Here is a 26,064-nt window from a genome sequence, read left to right on the forward strand (position 1 = left end):
CTAAGACTGTATTATAATCTTGTGTTATCCGTAAAGTGAAGAACAACTGATATGTCTTACGACACGGAAAATCAGTCGATAAAAATCGAGGTACGTTTACTAGCAGTGCAAAATCCAGTCGTTTGTGTCATTAGGCTAAGCCACATGATACAAACTTTAGTTCTGGTCATTTGTAAGTCAGTTTTCCTATTGTGATATCTGAACGCCTTGTAGTGTTTCAGTCCGTGGTTCAAAAGTTGTTGAACATAAGATTAGCGAGCGGTTGTTGAGCAATTTCACGTATAGGTCTGCAATTTCCTTCGCCTCATTCTGCAGAGCAACGCAAACTAATGCAAAGGTGGCAACGTTGATGATCCGAATTTGCACCTAGCGTTCTACATAACACTCCGGGCCACTCAAACATGGCGCTGTTTATACTTCTTAAAGCCCTGTATGTCGTGTAATACAAGTTTGGCGTGTAGCTCAGTTATGAGTTACAAATTCAGTTTAGATCGAAATTGTTGCAAACAAATTGTTTAAAAAACGCAGCAGGCAAACTTCTCTCATCAGAAACACGCCAAATACTCCAATAATGTTATGTTAAAGAAACGTCATGAATGCTTGTGGTTTGTGTTAATTAAGAGCTAAATATTTTGGACAAATAACACGTCTTTGACTTGCAATAAGTTTGAAAAGTTTGATACGGACTAAGAAAAACAGAACCTTTTGGATAGGTCGGTATTTCTCTAAGGTGTTTGAGCGATCCTGTCGTTTTGCAGAACTTCTTGTAGTCTTACAAGTTGTTTTGTTTACTCCGACAAAGCTCCCACTGATTTTGAAATGATGTTATCATAGTTCGGCTTAAGGCGGAATTGCTGCAAGGGTATAAAACCCATTTTAACTTACCTTTTCTGCATAAGCCAAGTAAACTTTTAAAATGTTATTCATTTGGATTCGTTTATCTTTTAATACTGTTATTGTAAACGCTATGAAATCTGAACTTGTGGTTGGTGTTATGAAAACGCAATTAAGATTTTTCTTATTTCATTATCATAAGAATTATTTTCATAACTGTAATGAGCACGCGCAATTTTGATTTTTTAAAAAAAGAAAAAACTAAAGATTTTCTTTTAAAAAATGAATGGCTTTCAAGCATTAGCAAAGTAAGTTTTCAGTTTAAGTCGCTTACAATTAATTTTTGTAACGCTCTCTCTCCGCTCAATCTTTGCCTTTTTCCTTCTAAATTCCTCTTTCCCCAGTTATTCGTAACGGCGAGGGGTTCTAGCTTGCCTTTGTTTAAAACGTTTTGTAACCAGTTATTTCATGTAACATTTGAAACATATCTGAAAGTGCAGAAATCGGGGGCAGAGTAGAGATAATCCCACTAACAAACCTCTCTGCTGGAGCTCCCTTTCTACGTGGGGAAGCGTCACTGACCTAGGTTCATGACTTAGGATACTAATCACCAAAATTCACACTTCATCTTGCTTTGACAGTACGCAAAATTCTTCTTTAAGATCATAGTTAATAGAGGGGAATGGTTACGAAACTAGACAAAGTTCTTTGATGTGTGCACAAAACACAATAGTTTTTTACTACTGACTGAGGAACTAACCAATAGAAACGTTTTGGTTGCGTAACTCATGCGAAGGTGTATGAGTGCAAAACAAAAGGTTGTGCACGGTCGTGGACCTTCCAACATAAACCGAAGTGTAGCAGCTCTCATAAGCTTGTAATTCTCTTCATTGTTAGCATCTGTTATTGTTTTAGGGCTAGGGGCATTGTTTCTGTTGTTTGTTCTATTGTTCTCTCAAAGGGTAGCAAGACATTCATTTGAGACCTCACGAGAGCTGTTGCATCACCAACATAAACCTTGCTATCTTTGTTTGCTCCTTTGATGTTTGCCGGTTTCCATTACCATCCCCTTCTATTAACTATGTTCAAGTCAAACCGATGTAACTTGATTGCTATACCATGATCTTGCTATATGTTCACGATAATCATTACTGGTTTTTTATTGCAACACTGTAGGTTTTTATGGTGATGCAAATAAAGCTAGTTGTTGTTGTTCTTGTTTATGATTCATTTCTAGGGAGGTGCTGACGATGGAGCCCGACGAAGTGTTTTGTCAAAAGAGCTGGTGACCGGCATTATCGATGACGTCCGAACTCCTTATGAAGGTTTCCTTCGGACTGCGAAAAGCTTAGGTGGGAACTTTAATTTGCCTCCTATGTCGTTCCATTTTTGTTCACGTTAAGAAATTTAAGAAATTGAAAACATGTAGTAGAATGGTAAACATGTTCCGTGTTTTTATCGAGAGTTGGTATATATCTACAGCGTTCTATCACGAATGCCGTTCGCTGATTGGCTACGCTACTCACCATCTATCCTGTTGTAAATAGGGAGTAGCCTAGCGGAGTGCGCTTGTTGACGGCGGCCGCTTATTTTGCGTTTTCAAAGTATCTGTCAAGAGGATTTAGATAAAGTTTTGAACGACTTATTAGATTTATACTAAAACAATTAGATTATTCGCTCTCGATTTCTATGCGTGTTAGGTGCACTCTCGTCAAGTATCACGCGTTATAGTTCACCACTAAATTTTCTCCGATTCTTATTGGTTTAAACTGATTACGTGACGCGATAGTGTTCATCCGCGGAGAGAATCTATCAGCCCATAGTGCCCGTCCGAGGAAAATACCCGGATGGATAGTACTCGTCCGTGAAAATATTTCTGTAAACAAGCGGGCTTATAGAAAATAAACAACCGAATTTGTATTAAGAGTGTTTTTGTTGTTTCCTTTTTCAAATTTTACATTTGGCTTTTACGGCTTTCATTTAAAAAGTTGAAAATAATTCGAGATGATTTTTGAACTGGCGCGCGGAAGAAAATTTAGTGGTAAACAATAAAGACAACAGAGTGTTAACGTCTCGGAACTATCGGTCTGATAGTTGCCTCTTGGAAATTTGATGTTGTTAAAACTGGCATATTTGTCCCCGAAGCTTCGCTTGATACTAAAACAATTAGACCCTTCGCCCTCGAGGGCCACGGGTCTATAGCCCATTCGGTTTCGCCTCATGGGCTATTGACCCGTAGCCCGCAAGGGCTACCGGTCTAATTGTTAAATAGAAACACGAGTGGAAGTTTGGGAGAACGATAAATGCTGAGGGAACAGGAACCAACAGGCGAGTGTTCCCACAGCATTTTCGAGTTCCCCCAAACTTGGTAACAACGTAATTTGAAGCGAAAAAACTGACAGAGGATACATATTTGTCCTTGATAGGAGATCGACCGTGTTTGGGGACACGAGGGGGCCCTGACAACAAATATCAATGGATCACATATGGAGAGGTAACATTTGTATGACAACTTCAGCTTTAGCTTGTCCAATAAAACGAAGGTATTCACTTTCTAGAATACTCTCTCACTTGTTTATTTGTTGTAGGTAAACGAGCGCTCCACTAATCTTGGTTCGGGCTTAGTGCACCTTGGTTGTCAACCTTCTCAAAATACGTTCATTGGAATCTACGGACCCAACTGTGTCGAGGTAAGAAGAATTAAAAAAAAACTCCGAACTGACAACCCGTTAGGGAAAACTGATATGCTGGAGACTAACCTAAGTTACCTAGCTTACAGTGGACTAGCAATCCGGGGGGAGTTCCATATAAAAAGGAGAGGGGTGTTCGTCATAAATTTGAAAAGAACCCCTAAGAGATACCCAGATCCTGTTTTGTGGGCTGTTTTGAATTTATTTTCACCCCTAAGAAGTACCAATTCTAAAACAACACATTATCTCATGTTTTTTCTGCTCAATACCCTACAAGGTACCGCAAAAGCCCCTCTTAACACCCTGGGAGGTACCAAAACCGCTATTGAAACCCCTAAGATGTACTACAAGCACCCCTGTCCTTTTTATATGGGATTGCCCCCCACCCCCCGCCCCCGGGCGGGACTAGCATCTCATACTGACGCACTGGCCCGAGAGGTAATGCGTTTTTGCATGAGTTGTCTCGTCCTTGTGAGACCGGGATAGTGATTTTAAATCTGTTTTGCAAGACCATGTCACCCGGGCGTCACCCGGGCCTCCCCCACGTTATATGACCCCGGGGTTACCCATTTCCTGTATTCCCTCTTATTTCCTACTCGTCTTCAATTTATTCTTCAAATAACACAACACTAGGAGACTTTACATTTGTTCTTATTTTCAGTGGGATCTAGCTGACCTCGCCTGTCAGATGCATTCCATGATTTCTGTGCCAATTTACGACACACACGGAGCCGAAGGATGTATTTATATTATAAACCATGGTAAGATTCGTGAAGAAACAGTGCGCTAGTGCTGGGTTCGGGTTACCAGTCTCGCCTTACGGACACCTTACTATTACGGGTAAGAGCTAAGCCCCGGCCAAAACTACCGAAAAATGTATGGAAACAACTCCCGCTATTATGGACGCCAGCTATTACGGAATAGCCGACACTCATGTGGTCTCAAAGAATTATTTTTATTGTTCTTCTCTCGTTACGAAAGACAACTTGGACGTACTGAATGGCCCAATTATTCTTGTGTCTTGGAATGTTTACTAATTCGTGCATTATTTGGGCCTGTATTAGATGATTATGTGTCAAAGTAGACGTGTACTAAGAATTAAAAGGAACTGGGAATCTCATAAGAGTATAATAGTATACGTTATTTGTGACACTTAACAACCAGAAATTGGATCATTTTCATTAATTAGACCGACCCCACTTTGGCCGACTCTCTCCATTACGGACACTAAAGGACGGTCCCTAGAATGTGTGGTATAACGAGAGTTGACTGTACATAGTTCACAAAGCAAAGCAACAAGTTTTAAAAAAGTCAAAACCTTTCAGTGCAGAGTGATTTTTAGCCTAAGAACTTTTATTTAAGCCGAGAAAATTGGATCAAAGATAATTTCATCTCATTTTGAGGTTGATTCTTATATTTGTAGCCGACATTGAGACAATCATATGTAATGGCAGCAAGCTCCGATTTCTATTCGACAATGCCAAGCAATGTGAGAAGTTAAAAAGAATCGTCAAGATGGATGGACCTGTGACGGAGGAAGAAAAGAAAGAAGCTGATTCACTTGGGATTACAATTCTGAACATCCTGGAAGTGGAGGTGAGCCATTGACGGGTCATTGATTACCAAGGGCCTGCCCACACCACGCCAGAGGAATTTGAAAACAGAGATTTCACTCTCAAAACGCGTCAAATGTTTTCCGTGCTCACTACGCCGGAGGGGTTTGAAAACGGAGGTTTCACCCTGAGAAAGCATCAAAAGTTTTCCGTCCACACTACGCCGGAGGAATTTGAAAAACGCATCAAAAGTTTTCCGTCCACACTACACCGGAAGAATATAAAAACGCAACAATCACCGGTCATTTTGGATTTGTGTTTGAGGAAAACTCGGTCGGGGAAATCATACGACTATCATGACGTCATCGTTTTCGAAAAGCTTCGTTTTCAAAATATTTTCCGCGCGAAAACGAAAAGCCGGCTTTTTCGAATTCCTCCGGTTTGAAGAGCGTTTCCGAAAAGCTCTGTTTTCGTGACGGATTAGTGTGGACGGTAGGCCTAACCGTAGAAATTAAGCTGCGTTTTAAAATTTGTCCGACTTAGTGTGGACACATTATGATCAGCATTGATTTTGTCCTTTACTCCAGTCGGGTTCCCAGTCACCCTCCACGCCGTATGTTTTTTTATCTTTAACTATTTTATATCACTATTTTTCTGGTGCTATGTCACAATTTGCCCATCTTGAAGGATTTAGCCTAAATTTTTAAAGTTCGTGGTTTGTTGTCCATGTTATTCTTCTGGTTTATTATTACATCTATGGTTTATTATTACATCTTTGGTGGTTTTTTTTTTTTTTTCATCATAGTAAAGTACTATTTTTAGGTTTCCTTCAGTAAAGGTAATTTTGTGCATGGCCAAAATACTGTGACAGAGCTCCTTTAATTAATTTAAGAAATGATTTACTTTTAATGATTGTATTAAGTCTACTAGCTGATGGCATCAAACCTGCCCGCCGTTAATAAGCACTGGCGAACCACATCATCTGTGATTGGACAATGACTGCGAAAAACCTGCACGCTGCCTGATTGGTCGAGATTTTGTTATTTTAGTTAACGGCTTTCTAACAAACTGTTTAATAAATGCATGTTTCCTTTCAGCAAATGGGCGGTAATAGTCCTCATCAGAAAACGGTGAGTATTAAAAAAAATGCTTACGTTAATTTCGCCGTTAGTTGTGGGGTTTGTTCCCTGGGGTGGAACTCCTATATGAAAAGGTCGGAGAAACTCGTCGGAAAATTTGAATCAAACTCCTGAAAGGAGACCAATCTGGCATGGCTCGAGCTTTATTTGACCCTTAAACAATAGCTCGATTATCAGCCGCTGTTCAGTAAAGAAGCCTGCGCTTGTAGACAGGAATCGAGAGATCGGGGGAAATCGAGCCTAAAAACGGAAATCAGAGCGTTTTTAATTATTATTTCTTCGAGAGCAGCCTCAGTAAAAGATACATTGAAAGCGAAAAATAGGTGTTTGGTTTGAAAGTTTTACACATGATTGTACTCTTTTCGCACTCTTTTCTTCCATTTAATATCATAATCCGGCTTTTAAAATCAAATCTTTATTTAAATGATAAAATGTCTGTATTTAAATGCTAATACTTCTGCATGAATGCATGTGACTGTTAATTTCATGTTATGACTGAAGTTTCTTTTACACGATAAATGAAAATAATATATATTTTGCATGATTTACAGCCTGGAAAACCAGAAGACATCATGACTATTTGCTACACAAGTGGAACAACGGGTATTTAGAACTCGCAATCCCTGCTTGGTTTACTCTAACTTTAGTCTGCCTCCTTGATGAAGTAAAAATCTTCCGCGCAGTATTTGAAATAGCTTTTCTGATCTTTAGCGGTTGAGTTGATGCATGCCTTTTAACTATTTTTCTCTTTGTCTGCGCCTACCTTGCTCTTAAACTGGCTTTATAGAACGCAGTTGTATCCCTACTCATCCACGCCACAAAACGCAGTAGTTACATAAACAATAGCCTTCATTTGGTGTGGGAACATGCTCGGATATTTGTCCGCGGACGTTATCTCTTCCGAGAAGCGAACAGTATCAACCATTTTTCGCAACAGGCGAAGTTTTCAAAATTAGGGAGTATCACTCGGATATTTCCCGGTTTTAATAGCGGGGGAATATTCAGTCACGTGATGCGTTTGGACCAATCGTACGTGCACGTGCTACGCGCGAGCGAAAATATTTCATGTTTTATGAAAGCTAATTTACACCTGACAAATTCCGAGAGTTAGCGCGGTTACACGATAGCATGGGACATAAACTAGAATATGATATTACGTTACAACTCATGCAAACTCTTGTTAGCCTCGATTTTTCCTGAAGTCTGATTGGCTGGTAAGCGTCAGCTCAAAACATCGCGTGCGGTTGAGATCGAAGTCGACATGATGTGGACAATATGAACGCATGAGAGCTTTAGAGTAATTTCTTGTTCAGAGAAGACAGAAAACAAGGTCGCTGACTCCTTAGAGCCAATTCCACTTGATGGGTGTCGAAAGAAATTCGCGCTTGCTTTGGCTTTACATTACAGAGCTTCGCGATTGACTTAAAAAATCTCGCGCACCTTTGTCATACAATCAGAAGTAAAACCAAAGCCAATTGTGACTCGCTCGCACGTTTTCCCCCGCTTCGCATCTGCTCATGACACGCATTCCCTTCGAGTTTTGATTGGTTCACTGGATCGCCTGTGTCCTTTGGGTTGGCTAGGGTGATTCTCGGCTTTGGTTGTCGTTTTACAATACTCAATTGAAACTGCGACAGATTTTCTAATTACGAGCCCTGTTTGTAAATTTCCAGGAGGGCTAATGAAAGATTAAAACACAGTAAGAAACCATTTGATATTGCCATCAGCACTTGGAATACACCAGAAACCAAAAGAAAAATATACCTTGCCCAATCTACACCAGGTGGTCATTGAAATACCATTAAGGGAGTAATATGGGGTGCTCCTGTGAAAATCCTCCTTCTATTGCAAAGATCCGGGGGTCCGTTTCTCGAAAGCCCTGGAAACTTTTCGGGCCCGGAAAGCCATAGCAAAATCTCTAACCTTACGATTATAGAGCTGTTTTATTCACATATCCTTAATATGAACAGAGGTTCCCTTCGTACAAGAAGTTTCAGGCGAATACACTTCTCCGTTTTTAGATACAGAAGAACTAAAAATGGCTTTAAGGGCCCGAAAAGTTTCCGGGGCTTTCGAGAAACGGACCCCTGTTCCCAGTCCCTAAACGCCCCCGCTTTTACCCTGGAGGGGAGGAGTAAGGAAGATAGATGGACAGTTTAGTTAGAAGTATTTTCAATCTTAGTTCTAGTTTAAGACTTAGTCGTAGTCTTACGTTTTTAGCTTTTTTGGTCACACCGTATTTTAGACTTTTACTTTTAGAGAACTCTCCTAAAAACCACCACTAGGATTGGAGACCTCCTCTTAAAATATTTTGTTATGATTTCTATATATGTAGTTTGAATATCTGGTAATGCTAGTCTTTTTATTTATTTTTGCTCTTCAACACAAAGGAACGCCTAAAGGTGCCATGATGACCAACGCCAACATGAATTCAGAGATGGCTGCTATCCAAATGCAATATGAGGTTTGTATTTTAGAACTAGAACAGTTGCTAGAATATTTACTTTTCTACTGTGTTTTCTGCTCTGAAAATTGTTTTTCTTTCTTTGTTAATTTCTTCTTAGACCTGCTACTTAGAGAGAGTTTCAATTGAGTGTCGAAAGTAATCAGACAATTAATTTGGTTTTTATCACGATTTGAGATTGGCTGAGTTGTCTAAATGGTTCGGTTTTGGTTTTACGTCACTCGATTGAAAACCAGTCTATTTGATGTAATTGTTGTTGCAATAAGGTTTTGCAGCAACATGGACTAAGATCCTAAGTCGCGAAAGCAACGATTTCCCGCAAGTAGAGATCCTTCGAAAGAGAATAATTTTAGAACCCACAAAGATGACTGAGGGATCCACACCACCAAAAATAAAACCACTAAAGTATCCGAAACAGCGTCCTTAGTAAGAAGTCATAGACATATAGCTAGTAAGAGGAATACATGTGACACCATGACTTTATCACCTACATTTTGTAGATAGCTGCCTGTAGTCGGAACCGCACTAACGGCCACCGACCGCTTAGCAACGACCACTTCTCTAAAACGGCCACGTTTTTTTGTCATGGCGGACGGTCCGTACATTTACTCTGAGTTTAACCTCTCTACAACGGCAACAGCCGCTAAAGCGCTTCCCAACTGCTAAAATAACCTCTCGACAACGGTCACTTAATCAACAACTGACGAACGGTGTGTGCAAAACTCCAATTTTTATTGTAGGTCATGAAAATTTGTCTACGTGCCGCACATCGTTGATCTCTGCTTTTGTTTGGTTTTTGTTTTACTGATATGTTTTGATTGTGTTAGGTATGATTTACATGCTACAAAAAGCGCTAAAAAAAAAGGAATTAAAATATTTTACTCCCTCCCCCCCGAAACCCCGTTTTCCTATGACGGCCATCTCTCTTCAACGGCCACTTTCCTCTGTCCCAGGGCGCTGTATGTCCCCAAGGTGGCCGTTGCATTGTAGAGAGGTTCGACTAAAATTACTTTTAACCCCATGGTTATTCTAGGCCGGCTAGTACCACATTAGTGAGTTTCAAAATTATTGTATTTTTACTTATGTTTTCTCTCGGTTATATAAAAAAAGTCGTTGTTGTTGTTTCATTGTTGTTGTTGTCGTTGTTTTATTGTTATCACAGGCAGCAGGAATTCAGCTGAATGAAAATGATTGTATAATCTCTTATCTTCCGCTCGCTCACATGTATGAGAGAATAGCTCAGGTATAGTAGAGAGTAGCATAGGTCCGAGGGGGGGGGGGGGAGTACTCTCTTTAAACGTGCTATAGAGATATGTATGGCCCCAAGTGGTGTGATGTTTGAGCGGTTTCGGTCTGAAAAAGTGTGTAGATTTTGATCATTTTGGTCTGAAACAGGGTATGTTTTTCACTCTGGCTTAGCATTGAGAATTTGTTTATAGGAACCCTTTTTGCAGTTTATTTAGTTTCAAATGTTTATGCAGATGGAAGCCGTCTCTGGTGAGCTGCGGTCATATATTAGAGCCGTGTACTAATTAAATTTAGAGGTCTGGAGTGGGATATCGAATTTGGCTCAGTTCTGAAACGGGATAAGGGTTTCGAGGTTCAGTACTGCCTTGACATGGTTCTGTAATCCAGTCGATGGAGCCAAATGACGTGCTATGATCACCATTAGGGAGTTTAAGAAAACACGACGGCGAAGCCGAGGACAAGGTTGATTAAAAAATGAATATATATTTTGCCTACGAATCTTGCTATACGCTAGCGTCACTTAGTTTGTTTCTCAATGTCAACTCAAAGCTATCACGAAACTGAATCTGGGAAACAGCGATGAATTTGAAATTTAAAACATTAGCCGTCGTGGTTCCCGTTCTCCAGACAACGCAGAATTTGGTCATTTCACATCGTTGTTTTGCAGAGGATGGCAACGAAATTTACCAGGAATTACAACGCACGTACACAGCCATTGTTCTGCGCATTAAACCCTTTGTTCTCAACGTTCCCCCATTGCCGTTGTGCTTTTATTAAACGGCCCTATTAACAGGGTATGAAGACGGACCGAGTAAGGGTCAGTGAGGTTTATAATAAAACTGATACACACGGATGCCAATTGTCTAAGTCTTTCTCAGTCGTGGTCATCCTCTTTAGTTTTGGTCTTTTATTACAATTTTGGTGTCATTCTTTGGCATTCTGCCTTAGGAAATTATCATCCTGAGATTCAATTTGAAAGTAATTAAAAATGACTTAAAAATCGTGACATTGCTCCTTTAATTTTTGGTGTGTATCTTTAGCCCACTTGATCAATCTGATTCAAATTATACCCGTGGCAGGATCATTATGGAGCTTAAGCAGACCACTACGGCGACGCCAACGAGAACGTCACCAAACAAAAGGTTTAATGACCAGACCAATGGTTCTGCGCGTGCGTTTTCAGTCTTGATGCATTTCTCATCTATGAAACAACAACGTGAAATGACCAAGTTCTACGTATTTTGAAGAACGTGAACCGCACTGGCTAATTTTTCATATCTTCCTTTGGAATTTAACGCTGTCGTTGCATATTTAACCTGAGAAAGTTTTTAGACCGATAGGCGTACTGAACAGATGTATTGCGACATTCGAAGGTAAAATTTAAATCCATTTTTCACAAGGCGTCGATCTCGGCTTCGCAGTCGTCATTGCTGAAGGTCCCTATTGTTCACTGACTGCTTGCTACCTCTTGTTTCTTTTTGTTTTAAATTTCAGGCGCTGTGCTTTTTTAATGGAGTGCGTATTGGTTTCTACCAAGGTGACGTGAAACTCCTATTGAGCGACATTCAAGAGCTGAAGTATACTTTCTACTTCCATAATATTGAAATTCCTCAACATTAATTTGCGTGACGTACTTGAGATGAAATAATGTGTGATATGGTTTGCTGTGTGTGATGTGACCTGATTCGATGTGACGTGATGTGATGTGATGTAATGTGAAGTGATGTGATGTAATGTGATGCGATGTGATGTGACGTGATGTGATACTATGTGATGGGATGCGGTGCAGTGTGGTGAGGTACAATGCAATGTTATGTGACGTGATGTTAATGAGATGTTCGTGACGTAATGTGATGTGACGAAATGTAACGTAAAGTGAAGTGATGACATGTTTCAGTTTATGATGTAGTTATAAACTGATTTGATGTGACGTGACGTGATGTAACGTGACGTGACGTGACGTGTTGGAATGTGATATGATGAGATGTCAGTAATGTGACGTGATGACATATGATCTGAGTAATCTCACTATTTTTCTCAGACCAACAATTTTCCCGTCAGTTCCTCGACTACTTACCAGAGTGTACGACAAGGTAAGCAATTGATACTAGAAATAGAACAGCCCTGACATGTCCCGTCGGCCCAACTGACGTAAGACACAACCTCCTGTCTCTGCACTGAAATCCAAGATGGCAGCCACTAGGACTCCGTTGGAGGTCGCGTGGCCTAGTGGTTAGGGCGCCGGATTTATGGAATCTATCTGTTTCTTATATGATACAAAAAAAAAAAAAAGAAAGAAAGAAACCGGCGTGAACTATGCGTCTGTTGTCCAATTGGTCATACGTGAGAACCAATCAAAATGCCAGAATAATTTGTTTATAAATATATGTAATCTCTAAAGAACCAAATAGCAGATTGAAATCCTCATCGCTTATTAGAGAGCTCAATAGTTAGACTAGAGCAATTTATAACTATAAAAGTAAAGAGCTGGATTGGTTGGTCCATAGTTAATAGAGGGGAATGGTTATGAAACCCGACAAATTTTTTGTTGTATGTTTTTGATCTCTTTCTTGGCCTTGATCATGCACGAAACACAATAGTTGTTTACTCTGACCAAGGAACTAACCAATAGAAACGTTTTGGTAACGTAATTCATGCACAATGTATGAGCACAAAACAAAAGATTATGCACGATCGTGGGCCTTCCAACATAAATCTTGTTGTCTTGGTTTGCTCCTTTGATGTTTGCCGAGTTTCATAACCAGTCCCCTTTATTAACTATGATTGGTCCAATACATTCTATAGAGATGTGTCTTCAATATGGAATTTTTCGTTTAGAATCTCACACAGAATGCAGACAGAAGAGACAATATTGCTCGCTGAGTACTGGTTGAAGTTTTCAAGGCCAATAATCTTATGAAAAAGGCTGCTCATACACTTGAATCACTCCATTTATTGTTAACAGAAATAATTCAGCTTTTCCGTAACTTTCACTTAATTCCAGGTCATGGCTCAAGTCTCTCAGAGTAAAATTAAGAGCTGGATATTTCGTAGAGCATTATCCTCCAAAGAAGCAGATCTTAAGAGGTTGGTGTCAACGACTGCTTGTTTACTATTTTGGTCTAGTATTTTAATTATTTATTGTTTCCTATTTTCTATTTTTACTGTGTGAATTTACCTCATTAGTGTAATTTTTACCATTTTTACTTACTTTATATTGTGAAGGGCATTTGAACATTACTTTATGGAATTTGCGCTATATAAATATATTGTACAGTCTAACCTCGATCATCCGGACTCGTTGGGACTAATATATCAATGAATATTGATGAAGAACAAAACTGTTTAAATAAAGCAACATTTAATCGTGAAACAACACTTTTTTAAATCGCTTGGAAAACAATATGGTCTACTGTAAATTTTGAACCACTCAACTCTGAGCCAATCAGAACTCATTCGAGTGTTCTTCATTAGTAACGACGCGTGCGAGCGCTGCTTTTGCTCTTTAAGATGCAAAACAAACTCGCTTTTGACTGCATCGTTTCAATGCTATAGTTTTAAAGAGAATATTGCTACGGGTTTTTATCATGACTAATAAATATCCATGACAAAATTGGGACTAGAGAAAAAGTCCGGATAATCGAAGTACGGATAATCGAGTTTTGACTGTAATGTATTATTATCATTATTATTATTATCATTATTATTATTATTATTATTATTGATCCTAGAGCGGTTTTCATTTGAGTGTCGAGAAGTAATGGCCGTTTCCGATTTACCTTGCGCCTCTGTTTCAAAACGAGTCTTGGTGCAAAACCTTTCATAGGAAAATGACGCTGCAGGCGGAACACATTTTCATATGAATGGTTTCGCGCGAAGACTCGTTTTGACCCCGAGGCACAAGGTAACTATTGGTTTTGCATCGCCTCACGATTGGCTTAAAATAGTCGCGCTACCCTTTTCATCCCATCAAGAGTAAAACCAAGACTAACCAATAGACCATTTTCGATGTATTGAAACTCAGCTTGGCAGTGAGGCTTAGGGGACACAAACGAAGGAAATTGAATGACCAGGTTTATTCGTTTCTTTTGTTTGTGTCCTCTAGGCCTCACTATCAAGCTGGATTTTAATATATCGAAAGTGGCCAGTTGCTCTGGGCTGAGTTTTACGACACTCAGATAAGAATTGCGCCATAGTATATGATTTCATACCCATTGTGTTCGTTTATTGGTCATTATTTGTGTTTCTGCTAAGCTTGTAGAAGAAATAATCAGCAAAAACATATAAAGGACTGGAATTATATTTTGCATCTTGTGAAAGAAACATGAACAACAATTCTAACAGGTGCAGACGAAAACAAATTTCTAAAATAGCCGCCAAGCTAAGCTCAACACAGCAGCTGAATTTCGTTGGAAGAACAGTTCCTAGTTCCTTTGTCAGGCCACCGGTTTTACAAGTCTAAGGAAATGTTGCATTTTACAGTAGGTTTGACACGTCGTATCATTTCACTTACGTTTTCAGCGGAATTATCAAAGGAGACACTATTTGGGATCGCACTGTGTTCAAGAAAATTAAGGTCTGTTGGCAACAGTTTTTGTTGTTGTAGTTGTTGTCGCTGCGATTGTTGTTTGGTTGTTGTTCAGTTGTGGTTTGAACTAATAAATTCCTAACTGTCAATATTTTACAGATGGTACTTGGCGGGAACGTTCGGCTTATCACTACTGGTGCCGCTCCAATCTCAAGTAAAGTGATGACCTTTTTGCGATGTGTGTTGGGCTCTTGTTATGTAAGTACGCTTGTAGAAGTCATCGTAATTTTGATATAGCAACTAACCGGACTTTAAGCCCCAGCCAAACGATCGCAACATATCAACACAACATATCGCAACATTGTTGGTCCGGCATTTACAAGCTCCGGCCAAACGATCGCAATATTTCAGTACAACATATCGCAACATTGTTAGGCGCAGCATGTTGTGCGCGTTTGGCCAACCTATTACGACATGTTGCGACATGTTGGGTATTGAGAATCGAACTACTGCGCATGTCAGGGTGCAACATTGTTGCACGACCTTGGCCAAATGACTACAACATCATGCAACATTCACAAATGTTGCATGAAAAATTTGACCATTTTCAAATTTGAGCCAACAACACCCAACATGTCGCAACACGTCGCAACACATCGCAACAGGGTGGCCGAACGCGCGCAACATGTTGCGCCCAACAGTGTTGCGATATGTTGCGTTGAAATGTTGCGATCGTTTGGCTGGGGATTTAAACTACGAGCAGTCCCTTGTTTTCGTAGGTTCAGTCGAGTATTCGAGCGCGCGATTATTATCCAATCACAGTGCGCGTTATTTATAAACAAGCTCTAACTACCATGTAATAAATAATGTGCGACGTCACTACAGTTTATCATTTTGGCATCTCTTGATAAAGTCATTGTCAGTTTCCACTATAAAATACATCATTTTGTTTTGACTTTTTGCAAGTTGCATATGGAGTTTTTAAAAATCAGGAAGAACAGAATCTCAGTTTGGAGAGTTCAGCTGAAATCAAGAAGTTCTCTTTGTTTTACAGGTTGTAGAGGGTTACGGACAAACTGAGAATGCTGCAGGAGCAACTATAACTTGGCTGACAGATACGTCTACAGGTGACACGCCTATTAACCATTTCAGGCTTCAACCGATAACATGTTTCCTGAGAATCTTACAATACAGTGCAACCTCTTCAGGGCGGAGGTCAAATTCGTATATTTAACATCTTTTGCAAATTTATTTTTGCTTCATTTGACTCAAAAGACACAAAATGGAAGGATTTCTTCTCTATTTCAAACATCCAAACAAAATTGAGGCTAAAACGAAACGCAATACGACTTCCAAAGAACTGGAAGTATTTTACCCTTTTATCCGCTATACAATCTCTTTCTTGTCTCGTTATTTTTGCCGCCACGACATCTCTCATTAGTTTCTTGGGAGGGTTCTTTTCTGTGGTTCTTGTTTTTCGCCTATATTAGTTTTCTTTGGTGCTTATTGCACCATTGTACTGTTCAATTTGTTTTGTTTAGGAAAATTGTTTTTAAACTGCCGAGTCCTTTCAATTTTAATTGAATTTTATAAATTGCGTATACTTAAGATTTGCTTGCTGCTTTCTACTTACTTTAAGTTTCATCGCCACAGACCAAACAACATTAACAAGAGCTTTGTATTTACAGGTCATGTTGGTGCACCGCTTCCCTGTAATCTGGTTAAGTTAGTCGATATCCCAGAAAAGGAATGTTACTCAAAAGATGGAAAAGGGGAAGTAAGTATGGTCTTTAACGGGGATAATTGAATTGAGGGGCTCCGTCCTGATGTAGTGTACCAGTAATAAATTGGCCACGTTTTTGGATTGTCTATACTGCATATAGTAATTATTACATATGTATGGTTCAAATACAGCTCAAAACCCCGCTATTTCGAACTCTCAGAGGAAACGAGAAATATATGGTTCGAAATAGCGGGAATTCGAAATAGCCGAAATAGTAAATTACTAAGAGGCAAATCCAAGGGAAATAGTTTTGAGTTTGACATAACGTGGAACTCTAAATAACCGAGTTTGTATTAGCGGGGCCCAACTGTTGTAGCTATCCGAAAGAAGCAACACCAATAAGTTGCGACCCTCTAAATATAGCAAAATGACCTCTAAAAGTCTGCTAAATAACCTAAGTGTTAGCGCATCAAAGGTAAATACTTCTAAAATTTTATGGTATTCACTTTTGTATCTCAATTTCTCTTAGGTGTGTTTAAAGGGGCCAAACGTCTTCATAGGGTATTTGAAGGCTCCTGAGAAGACCGCTGAGACTATTGACAAGGATGGCTGGCTTCATACGGGAGATATAGGAGAATGGCTACCGGTAAATTTACGTTTGACGTCTGCCCCCCCCCCCCCCCTCCCTCCAGCCCCCTTTATTTTTGCACTAAGACTTCGGTATCTTTTTAACAAGCTACGGAAGGGATATAAGAATAGGTAATCGTATGAATGCGAGTCCAATTTATGATTTGCACTACAGTGATATTTGAAAAATCTCTCAAACTTGCACAAGCCTAACCGTGGCGATACCAAACGAACCGTACCCAAATTCGGCCAAGTGACCATGATGTCGTAGCCAGTGACTTGATATCGCAGGATGTCAGGACAGTGGACATGGCTTCTGATTGGCTAATTGCGAATTTGGGGAAGGCAAAATTGTGTGTTCTGTTATTTTATGTCTTAAGTGGAGTCAAACTAAACATTGTACAACTCTTTTGCACCTCGTCTCTTTTCTAAGACCTTCCAATCATCTATAGTTTTTTTAGCCAATGGATGTGAATCGCCTCAGGATTAATGTCACGCAAGCTGTCACGTTAGTTACAATAAAACTTTTACACAAAAAATATGTGCAGATTTAGTGAGCTATGAAATATATTTTTTGTCTTATTCCAGAATGGCACTTTGAAGATCGTCGATCGAGTCAAGCATATCTTTAAACTTGCTCAGGTGATTACTATTATTTTTCTCTAATTTTCCTGTTTGGAAATTTTTCACCTTCCCTGTCGCTTCTTTTTCTAATTTAAAAGCGGTGGCCTGGGTTGTCTCCATCCTCGAAGACCCAGGGACAGTTAGTGGGGGAATAGAAAGTACAAACGGCGGGAAAACTAGGTAAAGAAAAGTTGTAGAAAAATCGAAGAGACCCCGGAGAAGAGTCTCACTGCGCCAGTTTCAACTTAACCAGCTGTATGAACACTGACTTCTGATTGGGCAGAAAGACTCCTTGGTGTTATTCTGCCCAATCGGTGGGCAGCAGGTTCTCAGTACTTTTTTTGTGTGTTCATGTGACTGTCGCAGTGTGTCACTCTATATATGGGGTGACAAATGAGTGCGATAGCATCCCATCCGGGGAGGTGTAGTAATATAATCCTAGTCCTTTACAGGGTGTTATGTAGGCTTTACTTCAACTTAACTTCAAGGGTGTTAAATTGTCCTCAGGGAGAATATGTGGCGCCAGAAAAGATCGAGAATGTCTACGTTCGAAGTCCGTTCGTAGCTCAGACGTTTGTACATGGAGATAGCTTAAGGGTGAGTAAATCTACTTATTATATGGCCAGCTCCGTGAGCGGGCAAGATGAATCAAATCCTGCGCTGTTATTGGCTACCCGAGCGGGCAAGATGGAGCTATCTTGCCCGCTTGGGACTACCCGCCGTGTCCCGCAAGAAAAATTTTCCCGGAAGCCATATAATAAATCCTTTATTGACCAAGCTTGTTCGGTCAAGATGGCTGGATATTGGTCTCGTTCTTTTTGGGAGTTTATGGACTTCGACTCCGTCTCGGTCTATAAACACGCAAAAAAGAACTTGGCCAATATCCAGCCATCTTGACCTCACACTTGGTCAATAACCCATATATCTCTAACTACCCGTTCCTTGTGGCCTGCGTATACGGCTTAAAACGTTCATCCCTCCCTGTCGAGCTCCACTGGATACACAGAATGTCTTTTCATTTATATTTGAAATCCAGTTCAAATAACTGATAGAGCCTGTAGACTATACGTTTTGCTCTGTAGACTTAACGCTTTTAGAATGAAATTTTATCACGGGCTGCTGTAAAGCCAACCCAGATACTAGGGACAGTGAAAAACACCTGATCCAAGTAACACTTGTCAATCCCTTGTATAATCGTAACCGTCACATGACTGCATGTTATTCATGTTCAGAAGAGTTATTCTGACATATCTTGGTTATTATATAGTGTTTATTTCAGGTATCAGATGCTTCGACCAAGATGGACTTTAGTGTCCCTTTTATTTCCTTGTTTTTTTACCATACTTTACACTTGTTTTATATTCCTCTTCACCCAGTCCTACGTTGTAGCAATTGTCATTCCTGACCAAGAGGTTTTAGAGCCCTGGGCGAAATCGAAGAAGATTCCTGGAGACTTTGGGGAGCTGTGCGATAATGAAGTAGGAATCATTGCTACATTAAAAAAGTCTTACATCGTCTAACATCCTCACCTTACGAACTCACTATGTCTTCACTCTGTAAAAGTTGATGAGTCCGATGTTTCTATCGCTTGAAAGTTGACGACGACGGAGCGACCCGAGTCAACTATCACGCATTAAAAATCGAGGGCGAATAATCAAATTGCTTTAGCATAAATCTACAAATCGTTCAAAACTTAATGTTGGGAAACAGACACTTGGCTACACTTCGAAAAAGAAGCGGCCTCCATTTTGTTAAAAGCCGCACACTGCCAGGCTACACAGAATAGATAGTGAGTAGCGTAGCCAATCAGAAAACAGCAATCGTGATAGAACGCTAGTACATTTATACTAATACAACTGTTGGAGCGATCTGTGTTCATGATTAAATTTTAAAAAAGGAGTTTAAAATAGATCTAAAAAGCGTTAAAACTGAAGAGAATTCAGTTTTAACGTTTTTTAGATCTGTTTTAAACTCCTTTTTTAAAATTTTAATTATAATAAGACGTTTAAGTATAAATCTACTAGTGTTCTATCACGAATGCCGTTCTCTGATTGGCTATGCTGCTCACTATCTATTCTGTTGTTGATAGAGGTTAGCGTAGCAGCGTGGGCTAGGGGCCGCTTCTTTTTGTTTCAGTTCGAAGTTTTTGAGCGCGATAGAAATTTTTACGATGGGCGCGGAAATTCTCGCGCACTCATTGGCTAATTTTCATTGTCAATAAGCGGGCAGACACATGAGTTCATAATTATTGCGATGCGTCAACTAGCGAGAGCGGACAATTGGGCAATTTTTTGCCGTAAAAAACAAATTGATGTCAGTTTTTAATGCGTCTGATCTGTTATTGACAATGAATTTCGTCATAACATGGTCAAATCCACTCGACTATCGCCTCGTGGATCCACAGCTACTTTGACAATGTAATGACGAAATTCATGATCAATAACAACATGAAACACTGACGTCAATTTGTTAACTCGAGCTCATAATCTAACTGTTTAATAAATGTTCAAAAGAAAAAAAACTGATGTGATTTTTCTCCCGCCATCAAGATATGTGGAATGGTACAAGTAATGTAATTATTTTTTTAAAAATTCCGTTATGAAACGTTGTTGCCTTTATTATTGTTTTTACAGGATGTAAAAAAGGCAATTCTCGACGACATAACTATGAATGGCAAAGAAGGGAAGCTGAATTCATTTGAGCAAGTGAGTCCCTATCAGTCGGTCAATCAATCAATCAATCAATCTTTATTTATAGAGGGTAAAAATAAGTAATAGTTATACAACTTCTCATAGTTATACAACTTTATAATATAGATAGGACCCTGCGCGCGCTCTGATTGATCAAAAACCTATGTTTTATCGGAGTATAAAACATAGAAAAAGCGTGTTTCATTGTTTTTCGCCACATCACCTCTATATCATAAAACAAATGAAGCTTAAGCCGTGTGTTACACTGTGATACACAGCTTAGGCTTCTATATTTGTTAAATATGCCGGTAATATCATGCATGCGCATGAAAAATAAGTTGATCAGGAACTCATGATCTCATGGTTGATTTATCATACCACTATAAGGCCCTGCCGACGCAATAGACCAATTTCGAGATATTAAAATTCAGCCTTAAACAATCGGAACCTCAGTACTCTCAGGCTCTGGGGAATAACTACAGAGGTTGTGGGGTTTTTTTCCCCAGAGCCTCGTGCTGAGGTCTATTGTTTTAAGCTGAATTTTAATATCTCGAAATTGGACTATAGGCTTGTCGGTGCAAAAAATGCCTCGAACTGATGTGTACCGTGTGAAAAGCAGTAAAACGTATGGCCAGTCGGACTGGGTTTCTGGTAGTTTAGCCCCCAGTTAGTCGATTAATCACCTAACCGTTTACCTCCTCACCAGAGGTCCAAAACACTGTCTATTTCTTGAATGGGCCGGTTAATATGACTTCTGGTTGGGGTCTTATCGGCTACGGACTAATCGACTTAGGGCGGCTAAACGACCGGCAACCGTCGGACTGTCGTGAGCCGATCCAGAAAAAGCCATTCGTGAACTTTACACACGCCAGCAATTCGGTTCAAATCAGAACACTCACCAAGAAATATTAGCAACTTCTCAACAAAACAAGCCTCAATTAAGGCCATAAAAGTATGTTAAGTACTTCTCAGAAGCTATGTCTAGTGAATATAGTTTAGTCATTTTGTCGTGAGAGTCTCGCAACTCTCGATTCGTATTTCATGATTTCTAGAAAAATCATTTCCCTGTACGAAACTCCCAGTTGGTCAAGTTTTGTAACCGTGTACCTTGCGTGACTCTAGTCTAGCAAAAGCTGTTGATGTTTGATTCCTCGTGTTTTTTTTCCTACAGGTAAAGGCAATACACTTACACAAGGAGTTGTTCTCTGTTGAGAACGGATTTCTGACACCAACCTTCAAAACCAAGCGAGCTATAGTTGCCAAAGCCTTCGAGCAAAAATTCCAAGAGCTGTACGAAGAAGTCGATAAACGGCTGCAGTTAAGACGTCTCACAAGTTTTGAAATACAGCAAGTGGTTTGAATAAAGCAATGATATCTTTCTAATGCATGGAAGCAAACGCAATCACCAAATCAAACTGAACGAACACGACTCACAAACTAATCAGTACTGTGGATCTCTGAAGCTGGTAGCTGGGGCGAGAAAACTGTTGTACATCGCTTCACCTCAGCCCAGTTCACACTAGCAACATAAGGACTTAAGAAGGGCATCATGTATACAGTGTGAACATCCTGATATAATGACATAATAGCAACATAACAGCATGAACATAACGACACACCGTGATCCTTTCCTTGCGTCTTTGCGTTGATGTTGACATTGCAGACTTAAGGTGGCTGAACACAGTTTTTGATACCTATGTTTCATTCACCTTTTTCTCTAAAACCCTTTATCCTTTGGTCACAAAAAAAATGGCAGGTTGAGCTGAAGTTTGTGCCGTTGCCATGACGGCACAAATATAAATAAATATAAACAGGCCTTCAAAATCGATTTTGTTAATTTGCAGAAAATCTAGTCATTAGACTTTCTTTATAGTTTGCATGCAACAAGCTTGTAACGATGATCACAAGTTAACACTATTTTGATAACAATTGAACAGAGAGATCTTTAATTATTCCTTGTTGAATATCTAGAATTTCCTTTGTTAAAGTTCAAATTTTTTCAATACTCCAGACACTTATTTCAGAAAGTATTTTCGTGTCAAATTTCGCGAAATTCTAATGAGTGGTTCTCGAAAAATCATTTCCGAGAAAGCTATTTCGCATTCAATCGCAATTTTCTCACTTACTACGCATGCGCTGCATTTAACTGGGTTCTTTCGGTAACAAAGAAAAGCTGAGAATTGATGGGTTCTTTGCATCGTTACCATTCTTCACATACCTTTGTAATAAAAGACTAAAACCATCAATACACTGCGTTCAATTATGAAGAAAAATAGCACAGCAAATGCGGGCATTGAGCAAGTAAAATAATTACTGTATCGACGGCATGGTTTTTGCAATCCTTGTGCGCGCGCTGAGTCGTATTGGCAATAGCGCGCACGAAAACTGTGTTCGGCCACCTTAAGCGATGTTGTCGTTATGTTGCTAGTGTGAACCAGGCCATAGAGGACCCCATAGAGAGCTTGCTCAGAGACTAAGAATAACTATAGCCTGCTGTGATCAGGCGTTCATTCCTTTTTGTTGTTGAAACCAATTAAGCTTTTTGAGGTCTGCAAGCGCAACAGCAAAGTCATATAATCTTGGCACCTGTGGCAAGTGTTCAGTATTTTTGTTCATAATTCTCAGCAAATGCACACTCAAAACAAACACATTCAAGATACTTTTGTAAACCTTTCGGCCACAAAAAATCAGTGGAGCGGGCGTACGTGATACGCAATATCCGACTATAAACTCGAGACAAAATATAGTCATATATGCATGCATGTAAATTGTTGAGTTTGAAATACCGTCAAAATTCGATTTAATCAACTCCGCGGTCGCATATTGAAGACAGCCAAGGAGTTTATTAGGGATTTGGCCCCTGGAAGACTCCCATATAAGAATGACGGCGGTGCTTGTCGTGCCTTTTAGTGGCTAAAAAAGCCATTTTGGTACCTCTTAGGGTGTTCAGACTCAAAAGATGCACAGCCAGAGCTTTTGCGGTCCCTTTTAGGGTATTGAGGAGAAAAGATTTGACAGGAGATATTTTACAATCACCCGATTTTTAATTTTGTGTCTCTTACACCTGGAAAACACAGCTCATCGGTAAAAGAGTGTACATTCTGTTTTAAAAACGTGTTAGTTTAGAACTGGTACCCCATAGGGGTGAGAAAATTTTCAAGCCACGCCTACAAAACAGGATCTTGGTACCTCAGTAGGTGCTCTTTTCAAAATTTCCAGCAAGCAGCCTCGTCCTTTTTTTTATGGGAGTTTCTACCCCCCCTCCCTCTCCCCCAGGGGGAGGGTGGCTCTTATTTCGTTTCATGTTGTATTTATCTTGACATGTCTGAAGCCAGTCCGAACCAGAGAACGCGAAAAAGGTAAAACATAACAGTACACCATCAAAAATAATTATTCTGGACTCATTATTTAACTAAATTTGATACCCAGAGCACTTATTTTGGAACTTAAGGCAGTATTGTAAAGCGAACTTGTTAATCAGAATAATGGACTCTTATCGCAATCAGGGCGCTTATTGGCGTTCATTGTAAGAACAAACTTTATGGAGCCATATCGGTAGTCTGACATATCTTGTACAGTACATTATAAAATGTCGTTTTTTTGCGTAGTTAAAGAGCAGCATTATATCTATAAGGTGTTCTTAACACTCACTTGGTGAAATGATGGTCATGTGCTCAAGTGGTTTGCCGCCAAACCAGTGTGACAGGTCACACTTGATAACGTGTGTGGCTTAGACCAATAGAAACTTGTTTTTATTTCTTCGTTGTTGTTGTTAGTGTTGCTGTTGGTTTTTATTGCGTTTCCATCCGGGGGGTATTCCCACAAAAATTGGGTGGGGGGTGTGCGGCCCGCTTTCCAAAACCCTTACCCTATTTATGAACAAAATCTGTTATATTCCCTAGCCTATTTATGACCTGACCAAAAATTCGAAACCCTGTTTATGACCTGAGCCTTAAATCAAAACCCTGTTTCACCCTGCGTTATAATTAGTTCCCTAGTTCAGGCCAACGTTAAATTACCGTAAACATAATTTGTTGATTTTCTTTTCGATAATGATAAAAAAACATACCCATATCAAGGCTAGAGTGCAAAATGCATACCCTATTTATCACCAAAGTGGCCAATATCAGCTAAAATCGATACCCTATTTATGACCCAAACGGCATAAAAACCCTACCCTTTGGGGCCGCACATACCTATATAGCCTATATAAGGGAGTACCCCCCGGGGTTTCCATAGCCTACCTAGTTTCAGGCTCCGTCCACACTACGCTGGGGAAATTTGAAAACGGAGGTTTCACTCTGAAAATGCATCAAATGTTTTCGTCCACACTACGCCACACTACTTCGTCATTCTGGATTTGTGTTCGTGGAAACCTCGGGCAGGGAAATCACGTGATCATCGTAACGCAATCGTTTTCGAAACTCTCCGATTTCAAAATCTATCCCGTCCACACGAAGACGAAAGGCCGGCGTTTTCAAATTCCTCCGGTTTGAAGAGCGGATTGGTGATGTACATGTGGACGGTACGCCTAACCGCAGAAAAAAAAGCTGCGTTTTCAAATTCCTCCCGGGTAGTGTGGACGCTGCAAGGTTATGTGAGCGGTCCGTTTACCCAGCTCCGTATCGGGACAAACTTTCCAGCATAATTAGCAAATCAATTTTTAGGATTCATACAATGGCAACGTTTTCTCGTTTCTACGATGTTTTGAGGACGGTTAGATAATTTACTGGATAATTAAATTCCCAACAACGTTAAATAAAGGTAATTGATCTTTTTGTAACTTGAAAACACAATTTTTCAATGAACTGATGAGCGCATGCGTGAAACAGCCACAAGTTCTAAGCAACAACTTACTCAGCCCTCAATTTCGCTTAATTGTCGAGTTAAATTTAATATGTACAGAAATAATTGGTAATCGTTATTCTGAGAGATTATTCGGCCTTCAGCCTCATCAACTATACCCTCAGAAATTCTTAGAGAATAATCTAACTGATTTGACGCGAAACGAAAATTACGAAAGCAGGGGCGTTAACTTGCACTGCAGTGCAAATTACAAATTAAACATTAATATTTCTGCTCTCAGCCAATCACAATTAAGTCATTTTCACGGTCATATAAAAAATAAATTAACACTTTGTATGATCGCGGAAACGCATTCATTTATCAGCAGAGTGTTAAAGATGATTTCCAAGTCCTTACTGCGCAGTCTCAGCACCCTAATGTTTATTTTAAAACACAAAAAATGTCACTCGATGGAATACGAACCACATACATTATCTTTGAAGCCTTTCAAATTATTTTTTCAACTGCTTTATTGATTTTTACAGCTGCAAAAATGTTTCATCAAGTGATATGAGAAAGAACGAGGTATAAAGCTTCGCATTCATAATGGCGGTTGACATGCAACTTTGAATTTACTTGGTGTAAGTAGTTGCAAAATGTTCACTTTTTGTGACGTCATACATGAAACAAAACAAAAAACGTAAACAAACTGTCGAGAATGCGCAATACGGACTGGAAATCGTATTTTAAACAGCCATTATGACAATTACTTCAGATTGAGCTGTTGTTGCTCGTTCGGTCCGTATTGGAGAATATCGGTCTCAAGAACTCGACCAATATTTCCCCTATACGAGCCTCGCGCATAACATCACCGTATTTTCGACGTGCATGGGGGCCTTTTTTCAAGTAAATCCGTGGGACCTGAAAATATCAGTTGATGAGCCTTTATGTTTGGCTGTATAATTATAGTAATAATAATTAAATATCCACCTCGTATTACAGGAAGGATTGACGTTAAATAACTTTTGTTATTCACGAATAGTTTTAATGTTGAGTATATTTTACAGCTAGTGAATTCAAATGAATTATTTTCACAATGTTTTATAGACTCTTTTTCGAAATTACTGAAGCATTTAATATTAGCATGCACTGCAAATTG

General features: G+C 39.6%; 1 protein-coding gene across 1 annotated transcript; it reads left to right on the plus strand.

Annotated features, from left to right (window-relative positions):
* On the plus strand, positions 1-24,904 carry LOC145495896 (long-chain-fatty-acid--CoA ligase 5-like). The gene is made up of 23 exons (XM_081475495.1): positions 1-90; positions 2,072-2,186; positions 3,261-3,328; positions 3,423-3,524; positions 4,186-4,285; positions 4,948-5,120; positions 6,175-6,207; positions 6,768-6,819; positions 8,607-8,680; positions 9,843-9,923; positions 11,423-11,505; positions 11,970-12,021; positions 12,933-13,015; positions 14,450-14,504; positions 14,616-14,714; positions 15,511-15,583; positions 16,145-16,233; positions 16,709-16,825; positions 17,395-17,448; positions 17,938-18,027; positions 18,807-18,908; positions 20,064-20,135; positions 21,292-24,904. Exons 1-23 carry the CDS (start codon positions 52-54, stop codon positions 21,478-21,480), a joined length of 1,995 nt encoding a protein of 664 aa, XP_081331621.1. The 5' UTR covers positions 1-51; the 3' UTR covers positions 21,481-24,904.
* Positions 24,905-26,064: the final 1,160 nt, after the last annotated feature.

The sequence above is a fragment of the Orbicella franksi genome, chromosome 8, assembly GCF_964199315.1.
Source record: "Orbicella franksi chromosome 8, jaOrbFran1.1, whole genome shotgun sequence".
NCBI lineage: Eukaryota > Metazoa > Cnidaria > Anthozoa > Scleractinia > Merulinidae > Orbicella > Orbicella franksi.

What these genes read in the sequence shown, in the direction of transcription:
- LOC145495896 (XM_081475495.1), top strand. Translation starts at nt 52, where the DNA reads ATGTCTTACGACACGGAAAATCAGTCGATAAAAATCGAG. An exon ending in CTATCCAAATGCAATATGAG is followed by an intron (nt 8,681 to 9,842) that starts GTTTGTATTTTA and finishes TTGTTATCACAG; the next exon opens with GCAGCAGGAATTCAGCTGAA. An exon ending in AGCTGAATTCATTTGAGCAA is followed by an intron (nt 20,136 to 21,291) that starts GTGAGTCCCTAT and finishes TTTTTCCTACAG; the next exon opens with GTAAAGGCAATACACTTACA.